The 18,356-nt window shown below is 36.6% G+C and overlaps 1 protein-coding gene across 4 annotated transcripts in view; it reads left to right on the top strand.

Moving 5' to 3' along the window:
• Positions 1 to 18,356, top strand: part of LOC147515968 (metal ion-binding protein) — a 31,119-nt gene that overhangs the window by 3,877 nt on the left and 8,886 nt on the right. For 3 of the 4 annotated variants that reach the window (XR_015210847.1, XM_086588689.1, XM_086588691.1), the window contains exons 4-15: positions 466 to 536; positions 639 to 738; positions 874 to 972; positions 1,419 to 1,545; positions 4,054 to 4,187; positions 4,271 to 4,330; positions 4,497 to 4,732; positions 5,756 to 6,185; positions 6,559 to 6,882; positions 7,009 to 7,611; positions 7,743 to 7,916; positions 18,103 to 18,333. Coding sequence is in view for 3 of the 4 variants with exons in the window: in XM_086588689.1 (XP_086444815.1) it covers positions 466 to 536; positions 639 to 738; positions 874 to 972; positions 1,419 to 1,545; positions 4,054 to 4,187; positions 4,271 to 4,330; positions 4,497 to 4,732; positions 5,756 to 6,185; positions 6,559 to 6,882; positions 7,009 to 7,611; positions 7,743 to 7,916; positions 18,103 to 18,333 (2,589 nt within the window). In the remaining variant the exon portion in view is untranslated. The remainder of the gene's footprint in view (positions 1 to 465; positions 537 to 638; positions 739 to 873; positions 973 to 1,418; positions 1,546 to 4,053; positions 4,188 to 4,270; positions 4,331 to 4,496; positions 4,733 to 5,755; positions 6,186 to 6,558; positions 6,883 to 7,008; positions 7,612 to 7,742; positions 7,917 to 18,102; positions 18,334 to 18,356) is intronic. The other variant, XM_086588690.1, reaches the window with a different exon arrangement.

The raw sequence follows: 18,356 nt of genomic DNA, 5'->3' as shown, positions 1-18,356 counted from the left end.
CTTAGATTCCCTGCCAAGTGGTTTTGAGTTGGATGCTCTTAAACTTTAAGAATTCCGGTCACGCGAAGATTGAGAGATTTACATACAGTTATAAGTTACAACTTCTCTGGTTTGAAAACGATTAATAGTTACAAGAGACTGGGAAAATAATGTGTTTTAATGCAAACCAATGTTATCCAATAAGGGTGGCAGAACGGGGAGTCAGATTTAGGGAGTCCCTGTGTGTATTCGTTATGAAATCAACTTTACCCAGTGTGTACTCGTTTTAAAACTCAACTAGTAATATGTACACATGGGATCCTTTTAGTCATATACACACACTCTTTCTAAGTATACCAGTGTGGATTTTCTAACAAGTTACTTTGTTGGGCAAGGAAATACATGTTTTTTGAGCTTGAATACCTTCTTATAATGACATTCAGTTGTGATTCACATAAATATGAAAAGAATTATCATGTGATTTAGGGAATCAACAGGGAAAGGGTTGAACAGATGGAGTCTCGCTTGAAGGAAGATATTCTCCAAGAAGCTACAAGGTGCTGTATATTGTTTTACCTCTACTGTTCTTTTATAATACCAATTTACACCATTGGTTGCTTTTTCTCTGTATGATACTATTAGTATACTTGACCTAGCAGATATGGCAATAAGATCCTTGTAACTGATGAACTTCCAGATGGTCAGATGGTTGACCAATGGGAACCAGTAACTCATGATTCTGTGAAAACACCTGTGGAGGTATACTTGTTGAAGCTCCTGTCAATTAGGTGAAAATTTTGATCGGTGTCTTGTATGGTTGAATGTTGATGAGGCGTTAGACTGGTACTATTACACATTTCCATGATTTTTTTTTTCACGTCTTCTTCTCGTTAGGTTTATGTGGAACTACAAGTAGAAGGATATCTTGTTGACTACGAGCGTGTTCCTATAACTGATGAGAAATCACCAAAGGAGCAGGATTTTGACATTCTGGTTAGTGGTTTCATTTTCCGTTACGAAGTTTTTTGTCCTTGTCAAATAGGCGTAGATATTTAAGTGGAATTTGCACACACACACACACACACACACACACACACACACACACATATATATATATATATATATATATATAGGGCAGGATAACTAGCTATCCAGAAAAGGCCCAACATGGACACCCCTACTCAAAACTGCACCTACACTAGGAGCGAAGGGCTGATATATGCATCATTGATGGTTGCCTTCATGACTATCAGTGGAAGCACAATAGCTAAAATTCTAGAGATGGATGATATATGGATTGATAAGACGCCATTAAACCTTAAAAATGATATTTAAGGTTTTGAGGTACTCATGTAAGCAAAAGAATATTAAAAAAATTAGGTGTTCCTAAGGGGAGCTGATGGCCTTTTTCTTTTCTTCTACTTTGTTTTTTTTTCCAGGTCCACAGAATTTCACAGGCAGATATAAATACGGAAATAGTTTTTAATTGTCAAATGGGTCGTGGACGCACTACAACTGGAATGGTTATTGCTACTTTGGTTTACCTAAATCGAATTGGGGCATCAGGTAAGGGTTATATATATAAATATATATATCCATAATATCCTTTTACGAAACAATGATTGTTAAATCCTATACCCTTGTCAATGTTTTTGGTCTACAACAAAATTTATTAGAGGTTCTTCCCAGCTCAATACCCCACTTTTATATGCAGTGAGAATGTCTAGAATATTGGCTCATCATATTTTATCCAGAATTTGGATTCAGTTAGGCTCTTAACTATGTTTTTTTTGTAGGTTGGCATATAGCATTTAGGCAGGGTAGTCGGTCTCCCGCTCCTGAAAATTTAGCTTTGGCTGCTTTATGGGTGTTCATGTTATCTCCTTAGTTATACTTAAATTAATATAATGCAGTTTTTGTGTGTATTGGAACATAAGTGAGGTGCCTAGAATCAGTATGTCTAGAATATCATAGTGTTTCGTGATCAAGATTGATATATTAATATATGATTAGGATTTCATTTGGTTAGCACCAATCTTAGATTTAGTTTCTTTATATTGATATTTGTAATCTCTCTATAGACCAGCGAGATCAATGTATTAGTCATCCAATTATCAATAAAATTTTCCGTTTTCTGTATTTCATCTTGGTATCAAGAGCTTAGGTTTTTTATCCTTGGGTGAATTCTTTTTCCGGCAGTTTGCCGCTGCAATACCCCCCGCGGGACTGCTTTCCAGTGCAGCTTAATAACCTTCCTGTCGTAATTTCTTTTTCCATCTCATCGTGTATACATGTTTCATTTTAGTTTATTCTTTTTATGTGAAGTAATGTTGATCTCTATGCATCCTTAATCCCATCAATGTGTTTGAATCGAAGTAATGTCATGGTGACGACTTTCACAGCTTCCAGTTAACCCTTCCTAAAACCAAAGCCCATTCACGTCCAGTTAATACTGTCCCCATCGTACTATATCAATCTTGACCATGAAACTACTAGGGTATTCTAGACACAGTGATTCTATGCACCTATACTTCAATTCCAATTGTGTGTTTTGTGTCTGACAGAAGACACTTGGAACTGACTAATTATACATGGGTGATCATTTAATTTGTTTTTGACTGGAGGCACTTGAAACAGACTATGCATAGGTGATCGTTTTCGAAACTGAAGTGATCTAAACTTGTTTCGAAGTCCGAATTTTTTAAAAAACAAGAACTACAAGCTAAGTTTACATATGGGTGTAGAGGTATGCTGAGGAGGAAGACTATCTTGGCAGATTTGGATAACCGTAAAATTATGGATGTGCTCTATTTTATTTTGTTTTATTTTATTTGTTTAGTTTTTGATCAATAAAAGTTATGCTAAAAGATTCTTTCATTCCAAATAACCTATACACTGGCTTTCGGAAGATGTTATGGATGTCATATAGCCTCACATGATAGGGTGTGAATTATGGTATCTTTACCAAGTGCTTTGCTGATGTCGTCCATGGAGACCATATTTACTTTTTTGATCTGTGGTGACCAAGGCTTGTAAAGGATGAAAATAATAATTTTCATATTAGCAATTAGGCTTTTAATTGATACTATGACGCCAAGTGTAACAATGGTAGGCTTAATCAGAACTACCATCGGTTGAGAGTAGTCTCGTAATTCTGAGAAGACCTTGGTCTAGGTTTGAGATTCATTTCGAGCAGGACAGGAATGAGCATTTAATATTTTTCTGTCCAATCTTAAAACTATCGTATGCACTCGCTTACTATCTCAAAGGGATAATGGTATGGTAGCATAACAAAAATTTACACTCAATTTCATTGATTAAAACATCAATAAGAACTATTAATTGCTAAAGATGAGCATATGGAGATGGGTGTTGACTCTCCCTTTCCTGCTCCCTCAAACACAGAAGACATCCATACTTTGTTAGGCATGTTCCTTTCCCAGTCATGAAGTGAAATATCAATCCCTGTTTTCAAAAGTGAGATAGAAGCCTATTGTCACTATGACCTTAAACAAGCTGACTGTTAGTAGATTGTCACTCACCATATTGTTCTAAGCCTAGGTAGCTCCTTGCTATGATGGTATATCAATACTTGTAAGCTTTGGTTATATTGAAAATTTATGTAATTTAATTGATATTGATCTAAAAAAGAAAGCAAGCATCAGTGCGGTTCCTTCCAGGAGTTGTTTGTTTGGGATTAGCTTTCTGGTGAACAAAAGAAGTTGTAGTATTATCTAGGAGGATGCTAGTTGTTATTTTCGTAACTTGGTTCTTAGAGATGAAGCTGAAAATTTACCGAAGAAAAGAATTCCTTGGTTCAACTTCTTAGAAAACACTTGAACTGCAAAGTAACTCTCCTGATGTATATTTTTTCTTGAACAACTACACTTTCTATTCTTACTTCTAACATTAATGTAAAACATTTGCAACAGCAACAAATACACCAAACATGTTCTGTGTGCATGGCTAACCTCAGCATGCACCCATGAGAGAGGCATTATGAGGTCATATTTCTGTAAATGAATCTATCAGCTGATGTAGTATTTTGCTTTGCATTTCTGATATGTAATATAGGTATTCCAAGAACAAATTCAATAGGGAAAGTTTTTGATACTGGCTCTGATGTAACTGATAGCTTACCAAACTCGGAGGATGCAATTCGTAGAGGTGAATATGCGGTCATAAGAAGCCTAATTAGGGTCTTAGAGGTAAACATTGCCTACATCTTCTTCTCATTATTTATACCTTTGATGGAGGTTCTATTCTATATTTATCAAGTTTATGATTTTAGGGCGGAGTAGAAGGAAAAAGGCAAGTGGATAAAGTCATTGATAAGTGCGCCTCAATGCAGGTAAACATCTCCATCTGTTATGAACTGTGAAAGCCTCGTACTTTAAAGTCTTTTCTGTAGATGCTTTCTGAACTAAAGATTGAATTTTCCTATAGCTCTAGATGGGTTCTATCTTGAAAAATATGTATCATCCGTCTAAGGTGATTTATTGTGAATTCTGTAACAGAACTTACGTGAAGCAATTGCTGTTTATCGCAACAGTATTCTGCGCCAACCAGATGAGATGAAGAGGGAGGCGTCTCTTTCCTTTTTTGTTGAGTATTTGGAGCGGTATTACTTCCTCATCTGTTTCGCTGTATACATTCATACTGACAGAGCAGCTCTTCATCCTGGTTCATTTGGTCAAAGCAGTTTTACAGAGTGGATGAGAGCAAGGCCAGAACTTTATAGCATACTCCGGAGGTGAGTTTACAAATACTTCTTGATTAAGTATTTATTGTTTTGCTTATCAAAAAAAAAGAAAAAAGAAAAAGAAAAAGTTGTTGTGAAAAGAACTTTAAGTTACTTTAGTCGTTCAACCTGACTCCATTAGGACTTGAAGAACTGAGTGACAAGTACTGTGTGAATGTGTGACTTGTGTCCAGGTAAATAAAATATCCTGCAGCTTTATCGAATAGATGCCTGTGCATAATGGTCTTCAGTGTTAGTTGAGCTATAAACCAGAAATGGGTTTTCTGTTTCTCCATGATGCTTTTATCCAACCTTCTTTGCATTGCAGTTGCAGCAATGTGCTTTCTATGAACTATAATTTGATTCTTGTTGCACTTCTATTTGGAGCCTCTATGCTCATTCGATTGTGCGAGATTTCTTTTATCGGATCAATGTGAATCACATCACTGTATCTCACCTATCCTTGTGAAATCTCAAATCTGTAACATTTCCCTCATCTTTTATTGGAAATTGGAGGTTGGGAGGCTGGGGTGAGATAACCTAGAAAGATACATCCTTTGACAGTTGGGGTGAGTAACATCGAAAATACCATTGTGGTATTTTCTCCAATAGATTGTTCATTTTGATTTTCAGTTTCGAGCATGAGCAGTCTACTTGGCTCTTCAGATTGAAGTTTGGAGAGGTGCCATTGCAAACTCGTTTGCGAAAGCTTCAATAAGGGTGCTTTGATAATTTATGGTTTCAGTCAATTTAAATCCTTAAGTCAACAAGAACAATACTCGCTAACCTATATTTGTTTGAAACAAAAGATGACATTTTATATGTAAGCAAACTCTCAAAGTAAACATACTCTTCAAGTAACAATTCTCTAAAACTAAACAGTCAAATATGCCTCCTCTTTACAGGCAAAACCTATTTATACATGGGTTTCCTTGCTAGTCAAGGAACGATCTCTGACTACGAAATAACCTCTAATTAATATCTTCATAGGTCTCTGTATATGAATTTTAAGTGATATTTAAAGTTTTTATGCAGGTTACTGAGGAGAGACCCTATGGGTGCACTTGGCTATGCGAGGTTAAAACCATCTCTGATGAAAATAGCTGAATCTGCTGATGGGCGTCCTTATGAGATGGGTGTAGTTGCTGCCTTAAGGAATGGAGAGGTTCTTGGAAGTCAGACTGTTCTAAAGAGTGACCACTGTCCTGGTTGTCAAAATCTGAATTTACCCGAAAGGGTGGAGGGTGCTCCTAATTTCAGAGAAGTTCCTGGATTTCCTGTTTATGGTGTTGCTAATCCAACTATTGATGGTATACGAGCTGTGATTAGAAGGATAGGTACCTCTAAATGTAGATGCCCAGTTTTTTGGCATAATATGAGAGAAGAGCCAGTTATATACATCAATGGAAAACCATTTGTGCTACGTGAGGTAGAAAGGCCATACAAGAATATGTTGGAGTACACGGTAAATATTTTTACATTTCCTTTACTAATTATGTTGACAATGTGATTGAATCTAGGACACGTTAGAGTTAGAACTGTATTGGCGGTCACTAGAGCCATCATGCGTATTCATCTATACCACAATATGTCAATAGAGATTTTTTTTTTGTAATTACACGAGTTGCACTTAAGGTAACAAAGAAACTACAGTAATCCAGAAAAAAATAAATAAATAGAAGGGTGTTTTCGTAAGCTAATGTTTGTTGAATGTCATTTTTTTATATATGTGCATAGTGATGCCCGTCACCGTTGTCTTCTCCTCTGTGCAAATGGAATTGTTAAAGCTGTATATTTTGTTGCATTAGATCTTAAATGTGTAAGTGGTATTGTTACAGGGTATAAATCGTGAGAGAGTTGAGAGGATGGAAGCTCGATTGAGAGAGGATATTCTACGGGAGGCAGAGCACTATGGAGGTGCTATAATGGTCACTCATGAAACAGATGATGGTCAAATTTTTGACGCTTGGGAACATGTGAGTTCTGAAGCAATTCAGACTCCTCTGGAGGTGTATAGGTGCTTGGAGGATGAAGGTCTTCCAATTAAGTATGCCCGTGTGCCCATAACTGATGGTAAAGCTCCTAAAAGTTCAGATTTTGACACATTAGCTAGGAATATTGCTTCTGCAACCAAGGATACTGCTCTTGTTTTCAACTGCCAGGTATGGTTTTTTTTAGCTGCAACTAAATTGCTTTATTTGCACTTATTTACTGAATTCCAAGAAGATGTTGAGCTTCTTGAGAAGTTTTTGGAGAAAAGACTGATAAATCATATTTTCTGTTGACAGATGGGTAGAGGAAGGACAACCACAGGAACTGTTATTGCTTGCCTTCTGAAACTACGAATTGGCTACGGAAGGCCCATGAGAATGCAGTTTGAAGATACATCCCTTGAAGAAGTGGACAGTGATTGCTCAAGTAACGAAGAAGCTGGAAGCAACGATTCTCCATCTTCAGCAACTATGGTTAAAGAAGGAAGTGGAAAAGAACCAAAACGTGCATTTGGGATAAATGACATCTTGTTGTTACGGAAGATAACAAGATTGTTTGATAATGGTGTGGAATGCAGGGAGATATTGGATGCTATCGTCGATAGGTGTTCTGCTTTGCAGAATATACGAAGAGCTGTTTTGCAATACATGAAGGTATTCAACCAACAACATGTGGAGCCCAGGGTTAGAAGAGTTGCACTAAATCGTGGTGCCGAGTACTTGGAGCGCTACTTTAGGTTGATAGCATTTTCTGCATACCTTGGCAGTGAAGCATTTGATGGTTTTTGTGGACAAGGAGAGTCGAGGATTACATTTAAGACATGGTTGCATCAGAGACCAGAGGTTCAAACAATGAAATGGAGCATAAGATTACGCCCTGGGAGATTTTTTACTGTCCCTGTAATTCTATTTCTCTGACTTTAAGGACTACAGGATTTACTGGATTCATTTAGTTGCTTCAGTTGCATTCATTTCAAATTTGTTAGGTAGGAATTGAAGAACTGACTTTTGATCTTTCATATTGACAACAGGAGGAGTTGAGATCAGCACATGAATCTCAAAACGGTGATGCGGTGATGGAAGCCATAGTCAAGTCTCGTAATGGTTCTGTTTTGGGGAAAGAATCCATACTGAAGATGTATTTCTTTCCTGGTCAAAGAACTTCCAGCCACATACAAATACATGGTGCCCCTCACGTGTATAAGGTATGAATAGCTTACAATACATCCCAATGTATATGCATATAATTATGGCTGTAAACGAGTATTTGATGGATGATGACTTTTCTGTGGTTGACCTATGCTAAATCTGAATTCCGTTAAACGGTAAACTCAATTTATGTAATTCTTTTGAGGGTCTGTTAGATACAAGATTTAACTTGGAACTGTAAGAAAAACGCATTATTGTGAGAGAAAAAATTGGAGGGAGGGAGAGAGAACTCAAGAAAAGAAAGAGAAGAGAGAGAATTCTTTTTCTTTTTCTTCTATCACATTTAACACAATCTTTTGTGAATCTATATTCAGCTAGTTTTGTCGATCCTTTCATCTGGGTTTTTCAAAAAACTTAAAAAATCCGGTTCAATTTGTCGACCTTTTGTCATACTTAAATTAGTAACTGTAAATGGCGATGCTAGGAGAGTAGAGACGACATTGAAGATAGGAAAACCAGTAATAACAAATGAAGAGAGAAGCTAACAGTATATTGTGGAAATGGTGGAGGAAAGAGTTGTAGAGAGTTATTTCATCTCTCTACTATACATTTATTTATAATACTAAATCCTAGTGTCTAGATACCCATTCTACCAAAAAAAGAAGAAAATAATACCTTACCCACATTTATAGAATATGTGGGATACAATATATGATCTTTCCTAACGCCCAGAATACAAAATATAAGATCTTTCCTTAAACCCAAAATACAATATTTTCCTAATACTAATATATTTCTTAACACTCTCCCTTAAGATAAGCTGTAAACATACAAACTATGTATATTGCAGTTTGGATTACAGAAATAAACTCAAAGAAATATCGATACTGCTCCCCCTTTCACAAAGAGCTATTTCAGACGATAAACTCAAAAGTAGAATCATTCTGAAACTTTAGGTTTAAACCTGAATACTGAAACTCTTACGCAATCGTAACTATATCACCAATTGGATGGCCCGCTCTTGGCTGCTGCTCATTCCATTGCTGCTATGGCTGACAAAATGTAAACTGGAAACTATTTCATTGACTTGATGCGCGCTACTTGGCTGCTGCTACCATCACAACTAATGTCCACACAATACTATTGCAATTTAAGCTTTGACTGCTATCTGAATACTCATGCATGCAGTTTAGGCGTGACTACTACTTGTATATTGTTATAGTTATGGCATGACTACTCTATGGATACTGAAGAATGCCTTATACCTGCTGCCGAGCCAATACTTAAACTGAACATATTGCCTCATACTTCTTAATACCTCATTCACATTGATATCTCCATATTCTCCCCCTCAAGTTGGAATATACAAAAGATTTTGTGTCCGACTTGGACAACTAAAATACAATACTTAGGGGATTGGGATGTGGAAGGGGGTTGGGTAGATCCAACAAACGGATGGGGGTGTAAACAAAGACCCACTGAAACAGACTAGAGGGTAAACAAAGATTCACTAGAAATACTAGAATACTTTCTATGCATGCATTTACTTGCAAAACATGTGAGAGTATACCACCAAACTGCAACTTCACTTCGAAACATGACTCAACAACAAACAAAACTGATGAGAAATGCTCCTCTTCTTAGAGTTTTCATACTAGCTGCGGAAGTTGTATATTCAAGTACTTGACGGTGTGCCAAATAAACAATAATAGTTGCGAAGTGCCAAAGAATACTACTTGAATACTCATGAACAAATAGAATACTCGAGAGAGACCAAAAATACTTTGTGAAGAAATCCAGCCTAAAACTCTTCAATACTCAGAACTTCAGAATCTGAAACTCATACTCGGCAAATACAGACTTGATAAGAGTACAACATTTCAACAAATGAAAACCAGACTTGACACTCCATAAATTATGACTCCGACTAGCAATGCTGAATACATAGGAGATTTTAGAACCCCAAATCCCAAAACCGACTTTTTCTCCCAAAAAAAACAAGTCATCCCAAAAAGTTGATTACTATTAGGATTAAAAAAAAAAACTAAATGATAATACTTCAATAGCAACGAACTTGATCAATGATTGACACAAAAAAGAATGCTACAACAAATACCCAAAGAACTTGCAATACCAATTACCAACTACTCCTTTTTATTTTTCTCAATGGTACCTAAGGAGTACATAGAGGACAGATTCACCACAAGGTCCAGAAGACTTTTCTTATTCTTAGATTTTTCTGGAATTTCAAAAATTTTCCAAGAATGTTTGGAAAACTTTGAAAATACGTCAAAAACAGCTTTTTGTATCTGACTGAGAGCACTCGATCTGTGACTTTCAAGACTGATTTTGCAGATCCAAGATTTACAATATACTACTAGCTGATACTCTTGGGTGGGATTTCATTTGTGAGGAATATCGACAGTTGAAACTGAATGATATAAAGACGTACTTTGTGCAGTTAAATCACTACTCCATCGCTACTCGTTTGAAGAGCGAGTAGCGAGTAGGTGTAATCGGTCGGGGATTAATCGAGCGATTTTTCATAACACTATTTGTTTACAAATAATTATTAAATATATTTAACTTTGAAATACCAACATAATGAAGCCAGTTAAGAACCCAATCAATCAATAAACAATTAAAACACTCAATCAACTAAAATAAATATGACTAAAATGTAGAACTTTACATAATTGAGGGTTGGTCGAATTGGCGAAATGTCGAGTTCAATGTTTAACATTGAAATAGTTGAAATAGTGAACACAATTACTCGGCTAATCAGCCGAGTACTCGGAGAGTTTTTGAGCCCGATTGTGATCGGGGATTAAATTATTAGTCGGGTCGGCTAAGCAGCGAGTAGCGTGTACTCACCGATTACTCGGCAAGTGCTCAACGATTTAATAGCTCAAGACGTACTACTTTTTTTTCCTTGTATACTCATTTTGGTGAAACCTCTCCTAGTATACCATTGAACTCAGATTTAAACCTAGAGTTCTGATACTATGTAAATAGTGATGCTAAGAGAGTAGAGACGACATTAAAGATTGGGAAACCAATAATAACAAATGAAGAGAGAAGCTAACAGTATATGGTAGAAAATGGTGGAGGAAAGAGTTGTAGAGAGTTTTTTCATCTCTCTACTATATATTTATTTATAATACTAATCCGAGTGTCTAGATACCCATTCTACCAAAAAAGGAAAAAAATAATACCTTACCCACATTTATAGAATATGTGGGATACAATATAAGATCTTTCCCAACACCCAGAATACACAATATAAGATCTTTCCTTAAACCCAAAATACAATATTTTCCTAATCCGGTTCAATTTGTAGACCTTTTGCCATACTTAAATTAGTAACGAAGACATAATCATCCAAAAAAATAGAAAAATAAAATAAAGATTATTAAGAGAGAGAAAGGTAGATGGGGCAGAGGAGAAAAAATAGTAGGAAGAAATCCTTTATTTTCACGGTTAATATCTCTCTCTCTCATTTTTTATTCTCTCACATTAATTTATTTTTTGTGTTTGTATGCCCCAATTTCCCCTTTATGGAGAGAGATTGTAGTCAAATGTGTTTATTATTCTCGAGATGCTATTCTCAAATCTGACAGTGAAAAGGGCACCCTCAAAGGAATGGGTGTGAGGGCTCCTTCTTTGAAGAATTTCTCTTATCTGATTAGAGAGAAAGGATATCCGTTGACAGCTTTAACTATAATCAGTTGTACTGTTATCATGACTACTCTCGTTCACATAAAACACATCTAGTATCTACTACAGAGCTAGCATGAGGATGTTGGGAGGCAGATATCCGCCCCATGGTGGTGTTCAGCACTTCCCTGCTCCATGACAGACCCAGTCACCCGGACACATGTTAAAACGTATCTGTATAGTTTCCACTACAGATATAGCATGAGAACGTTGTGAGACAGATATCCGCTGATGTGAATTAGCTGGCGGAAGGTTCAACTAATTTACCTGACTGAGAAATAAGGGTTTCTAGATGTAGAAAACTTCTAAATTAACAATTACGAGACCTTATGGTTTATTTGGGGTAAACCCTATGTGTCTGCGTACTAAATGATACAAATTATGCTAAGTAACATTGACGCTTCATATTCTCAAAATATTCCGTGTCGGACACACAGACACATGGGCACCCATGTTCGACACATGGACTTGTTGTGCATACGATTTCAAACTAGGGTTTCTTATATGCCTCCATGATATGCCACATTCATATTTAATTATTTGTAAGGAGGCACTTTGTAAACTAAAGAATAGTAATAGTTTTCCTTTTAACAAGTGTGGTGTAACTACTTAGATAGGTCGCCGTGTCGGACACCGACGTGCCTATCCGTGTCAATGTGACTTAGAAATTGTGAGTAAAGTACTATTACTGTTAAACTTGGAATTGTGGTTATTTACAAGATTGTTAATTTTAGGATCATTGATTATAATTCTTTTTTGTAGAGGTTATGATATATGAGTCATGGCTTTATTGTGCTGAGCTAATAGTTAATGGTTATATTTTTATTATTTTTCTATGTAATATGATTTTTGAGTTTTTTTAAGAAGATTAAAATTTTCTTTTTTAATTTATGTATGAATTACATATGTTTAAGAATTTCGAAGTTATTATTTGTTTTACTTTTATTATATTTTGCTACATATTAAGAATATATCGTTCCCTTCACATTTTCAGTTATATATGATTACTAAATAAGTAAAAAACATGGCTTCATCTTAGGCTGAGTACAGAGACTACAGGTAGCATACTAGCATATCGTTTTGAACCCTCACTTAGTGCAAAGTCTGTGATAAGAGGATCTTGAATCAAGTACTTACGTAGATAAGTTGGAGCACTTGCACATACTCAGTCCCGTTATATATTCCCTTAAGCTTGCACATTAGTGGCATTGGGCAGTATCCCGATCTCATGAGCTCTGGAGGCATCATAGTTGTCATGGGAAACAACCTCTTTTTCTCACTCATATAGGTTAGTGTCTTAGTTACTATATGGTGATAATGGGAAAAACAGTTGTATTAGATCTGTTAGGGATTAAATCCAACCTCCCATCATGTAAGATCCTAAACTCCTAATACTAGATATGATGAATGTGGTATATATGATTTCAAGTGTATCCACATATCAACTCAATCAACTTGTTATTACCCTTTGAAGTTTACTATTTTCAAGAGATAATTAGGGTTCACATCGATTATCGAATCCGACTAATTAATCTAGACCTTGAATCAAACTTAAAGGACCCTTTCTCTTTCAAACTTCTTGTCTGTGGATCTGTTAGGTTTTCATTCAACAGCATATACTTCGTTCATATTACTCGGAATAATTTCTTAGTCTGTACTACAGTAGCCAAGTCATTTTTTTTCTCTTGGACTCCAAGATACAACTTATTTTTATTGAGTTTAGCTTTTTAGTTGGGTTTTCTTTTGGAATCTGAATATCCTTTTTAATACAATAGATAACCCTGTAGTACACTAACACATACAGTTATTTAGACTTCCTATTAAATTACCCTTGGAAGGACTCCCACTATTTTCATTCTTGGATGCTTATAATTTATTCATCGTCTGTGTGCAAATTGTTGCTTGCACTGGATTATCTTTAGCGTCTTTATAGTTTATAGTATGTCAAGACACCTATGTATGTTCTTCTTTGACCTATTGTTGCATTTACAGAGAAGGGAATGATAGTTTTCTTGGTTTCGATCAATACTTAATCATTATAATTTTGCGTTGCTAGGATATTCGTACCAACATTGCTTTGGCTTCATAATTTGTTTAGACCAAAGTTAGGGGTAGAAGATGTTTCCAGTTTGGCACTTTGGCCCACACGCTAGATAAGCATATCATCAAAAGAATGACACCAATAGAAGCAATTTTCAGTAGTTTCGTTGGTGTTAGTATCACTTAGGTGTGATTAATGCTAAATAGGCCATGAAAATTAGACTCGGAGACGCAGAAAATCGAGTACAAGCTAGCCAGTGTTAGGCATCCTCTGAAACCTTGAACAACGTACCTGTCTGGTTGAGTCAGAATATACACAAGGGTTTTTTTGTAGTACGTCACACTATATTAGTGCGCTTTTGATTTTAGTCACACTCCGTCAACAAGTCTGTCTCAATCTGTTAGTCAACGTATTTGACTAGGTTTGACTGTATGTTGACCGTATATATATATATATATATATATATATATATATATATATATATATATATATATATATAACCTTTTTTTTTTTTTTCCTTTTTTTAGAAATGAACCAATCCATCATCACCCACCACCATACTCGAGGACAATCTTAGTGGTCGAAAACAAATATTATCAATCTGGTCTAATAACTCGAATCTCGATGAATATCTAAATTTAGCAATTCAAGATCAGATACGGTTCAGTACTACACTTAGGCGAATGACGTGTTTTGGGGATGTCCCTTCTGATCTGATGAACTCTTGTCGGGACTAGCACTGGATATGGCGAAAGGAAGCTGCGAAAAAAGGCTTTTGATGCTGTGATGTGGCTTGGGAATACGGATCTTGTTCACCAGCAAGGAATAATCACTACACTCTACTTTAGGAGTGCTTAAGTGCGCTATCTCTTTCTGAAACGACCGCTGGTCAGATCCATTTCTCAGATCATCAATGCAAATGAGCGTAGGGTGACTCGAATCATAAATCCAAACAGAAGAACCGGCTTACGAAGTAGGGCCTTCCTTGGGAATACGAACCGTATCCAGAACAATGAAATAGATTGGATAACAGTCCAGTAAAGCCTGACGAAACTATCAAACTGATATAGGTCCAGGTGAGCCCACCCCTTCTTTAAGGAATCTATCCTTGCTTCCCTGACTCTCTCCAATTCAAACAACTGATCTTGTTGCAGCGGAGCCTTACTTGGCTTTCGTGACATTTCTTTCTAGCACTGGTTCATTTCCATGCTATCCACCAGATTAAATTAGGCATCTCTTTGGTTGGAACACAAAGAGATTTTGTTTGTTTCGGGAATTAATCTTCGACTGTTTTGTTCATTGAGTACCCTAATTTAATCGACCTTTCGATATTCATCGAGATTCGAGTTGTTAGACCAGATTGATAATATTTGTTTTTGACCATTGAGATTGTCCTCGAGTATGGTGGTGAGTGATGATGGATTGGTTCATTTCTAAAAAAAATAAAAAATAGGGTTATATATATATACGGTCAACGTATAGTCAAACCTAGTCAATTAGGTTCACTAACAGATTGAGACAGACTTGTTGACGGAGTGTGACTAAAATCAAATATTTGAACTTCGTGTGACTAAACTCAAAAGCGCACTAATAGTGTGACGTACTACAAAAAGACCCTATACATAATCTAAACCCTGCAAACTGTTCTCCATTGAGCTTCACTGGATCTTAAAAGCGTTGTGCTCAAAATCTGTTCTGTACTTGCAGTTTCTACTGGGATGAGACAGATTTGGCTAAAAGATAGCGCCTTGTGCGTTGTCTTTGATATTGATTTTTTTAATTTCGTTTTTGGCCTTGTACATCCATTGTTTGTCAACCCCGATTTTTCAAAAAAATGATTATCTCTTATTGCGAATGTAGTTTACCTATTCAGCTATTCTTTCTGCTCCCATAGCCAAAGCCAATTCCAGAGCAAAGTGAGTTTTCCAACTTGAATGTCACTTTTCTGTCCCAAAGCACTGGAAATCCTGAACTGAAAGGACTGAGGGAACTAGATCTTGGATGCATCAAGGCATCTCTTGAAACGATATTAGCTTGCGTTTGTTTCGATCAAATCCCGAACTCTTGTTTACATTGGGAGAGACTTGTATCCAACCCTTTGATTTCTAACCTTCAGGAAAAGAAGAAAGTGACCACTCTTCCTAACCCTGATGATGGATCGATGGGATTACCATGGATACCTCAAGTTTTTCTTGATTCTTGCTAACACAACTTAGCACCACTTACATGCTATGTCTTTCTTCGCTGGCCATCCTTCATATTTAATTCCTCCATTCACAACGGTGACGAGCTGTTCAGCCTCCTTTTTCCCTAAGCTTTTGAAGTAACAATCTTCTCCATGTTTTCATTCTTTCTCCATGATAGGGATGTCGTTCTCTACAAGAAGGATCAACTTAGATTACCATTGAAGTTGTTGAGTTACGCTTCTGTAATTGAGCGGTTGGTGGCGAGCTACTGATATTAGAGCCAAGGTAAGTGATAGGTCTATAGTCGGTAGTGTTTCCTAGTCCTTCTTGGGGATAAGCTTGATGAAATTGGTATTTGGCCACGATCACTTTCCTTGAAATTCTACAGTCACCTCTATCACATGATTCTCTAATGTTGAGATGTTTAGTGTAGTCCTACATGGGATGTTTAAAGCCTTACAATATACTAATCATTTCAACATGCAACCTCACGTGTGGCATTACTTGGGTGACATGTATTAATTGGGCCCTTTGGGTAAAATACAATAGCCAGCTGTTATACCATGTTTAAGTGTGGAGCACCCAACTCAAAACTATTTGGTGATTGTCCCACATGGGAATATGGAAACCTTATAGTATAGTAGAAAAAGATTTTGAGCCTCTCCATTCATTGTAAATAGGATTTGAGTTGGATGCTCCAAAGTTTAAGATGGTATAAGAGCAGGCTTATGTTAAGATGGGATTATAGTAGGCTTATTTGGCCCCATTTACTCCACCTCGCTATAGTAGGTTGTGCAGGCTAAAGTAGCACCACATATGAGGGGGGTGTGTTGAGATGTTGGTTATAGTCCCGCATGGGGTGTTTAAAGCCTTGCAGTATAGTGAAAAATTCCTAGCCATCTCCACTCATCACCAAGTTTTTAAAGAATAGCAAAGATAGGATAAGGGAAAAAAGGGGGAAAGTATATAAACAAGATAAGTAAATTCCGTCTTTTACACCATTGCTCCCAAACTATTTGCAACATTTCTGCATTTGGATCAAACTTTCCCAAATGATAAAAATGCTACAATTTCGAGGGCATTTGGATAGAAAGCCATAAAGCTATCAAGGAGAAAGCTGAAACTTCAGCTCAGTAACAAAGAAGAAGGGAAGAGGCGGTGGTTGGATCGCCTTTAGATTAAGTTAGGTAGAGTTTTGAAAAACTCAAAACTCCGGCTTTCTAGAGAGACTCTGGTTCTTGCTTCCTGTTTTGGGCTTATCCAACAGCCAAAACAAACATATTTGGTCGGACACCAACCAATCTTCTCTCTTATGCTCATAGAGGTTGAAATTGAAATGGCTTTCTAGCTTTATAGCTTTTTTTACCAAACGCCTCATTTATGTTCTATATTTGATTTGCTTTCTTAGAAACCTCTTGTAACTCCTTCCTGATTAAGAAAATAAAATATTCTAAACCTTGTTTAAGAAACAAAGAATGGACTGTCTAATGCGCCCAACAAATCTTATAATTTCTCCAGCCCTCTCCTGTTTCTCAAATAAAAATAATTCTCAATTAGAATAGAAATAATTCCTACGGTCCTTTTCATCCCCCATGACAAAAAAAAAATGAAAAAGGTAACGAAAATCTAGGAAACAAAAGAACTCTTGATTATTGACTTTTGAAAATAATATTGATTAAAACCAATTGGTGATAAGCAGAGGTGGTAAGTGGAGAGGCCCAGGAACTAATATACTATTATGCAAAGATTTCAATGCCCCATGTTGGACAAAACTAAACATCTCGACGGTTCAAATTGGTTCATATCAGATTTTCTTAAGAACCAGTATACTCCAAACACCGAGCTGATGAGAGAAGCAAGATGAAAGGGATAGTGGGTTTAACAAGGGGCAGACACACAAACCACAACACTGCCCGAGTAAATACAGATCAAGACACTTCACCTCAGTGCCAGGACGACCCAGAGAGTCAAAAAGGCAACCTCCTAGTAGTTATGGCTATAATATTGTTGGGAAGGCACCAGAAACATACTAAATTATCATTGCTTGGTTAGAAAGGCACCAGAAACATGGTGTTGAATTTATAGAATTAGACAATTTTGACATTATAGTGGACTATTTTGTTGCCATTTTTTCCTGGAGAAAACTTACGGTTCCTCCACGGCATCAGACTGAATGATCTAAAACTTTTTGTTTCTGTTACATGTGAGCATGTATTATGTCCAGTTACATGTGAGTACAGAGCCCAAAATTAAGTGCTTTCTTAAAGCTCTCATTTTTTTTTTCCATTTTCTGTTCAGGTGGATGGTTATCCTGTTTATAGCATGGCAACTCCAACGATTGCAGGTGCTAAAGAAATGCTAACCTATTTAAATGCAAAGCCTACAGAAACGGGTGATCTTTGTCAGAAAGTGGTATTGACTGACCTGAGAGAAGAAGCAGTTGTATACATTAATGGAACACCTTTTGTCCTTAGAGAACTAAATCAACCTGTTGATACACTCAAACATGTGGGAATTACTGGTCCAGTGGTGGGGCACCATTGTACCTTGTG

Source organism: Coptis chinensis, chromosome 2 (assembly GCF_015680905.1).
Source record: "Coptis chinensis isolate HL-2020 chromosome 2, ASM1568090v1, whole genome shotgun sequence".
Lineage (NCBI taxonomy): Eukaryota > Viridiplantae > Streptophyta > Magnoliopsida > Ranunculales > Ranunculaceae > Coptis > Coptis chinensis.
Note: the sequence above shows the minus strand (reverse complement) of the source record. Positions and strands in the feature narration are given on the sequence as shown.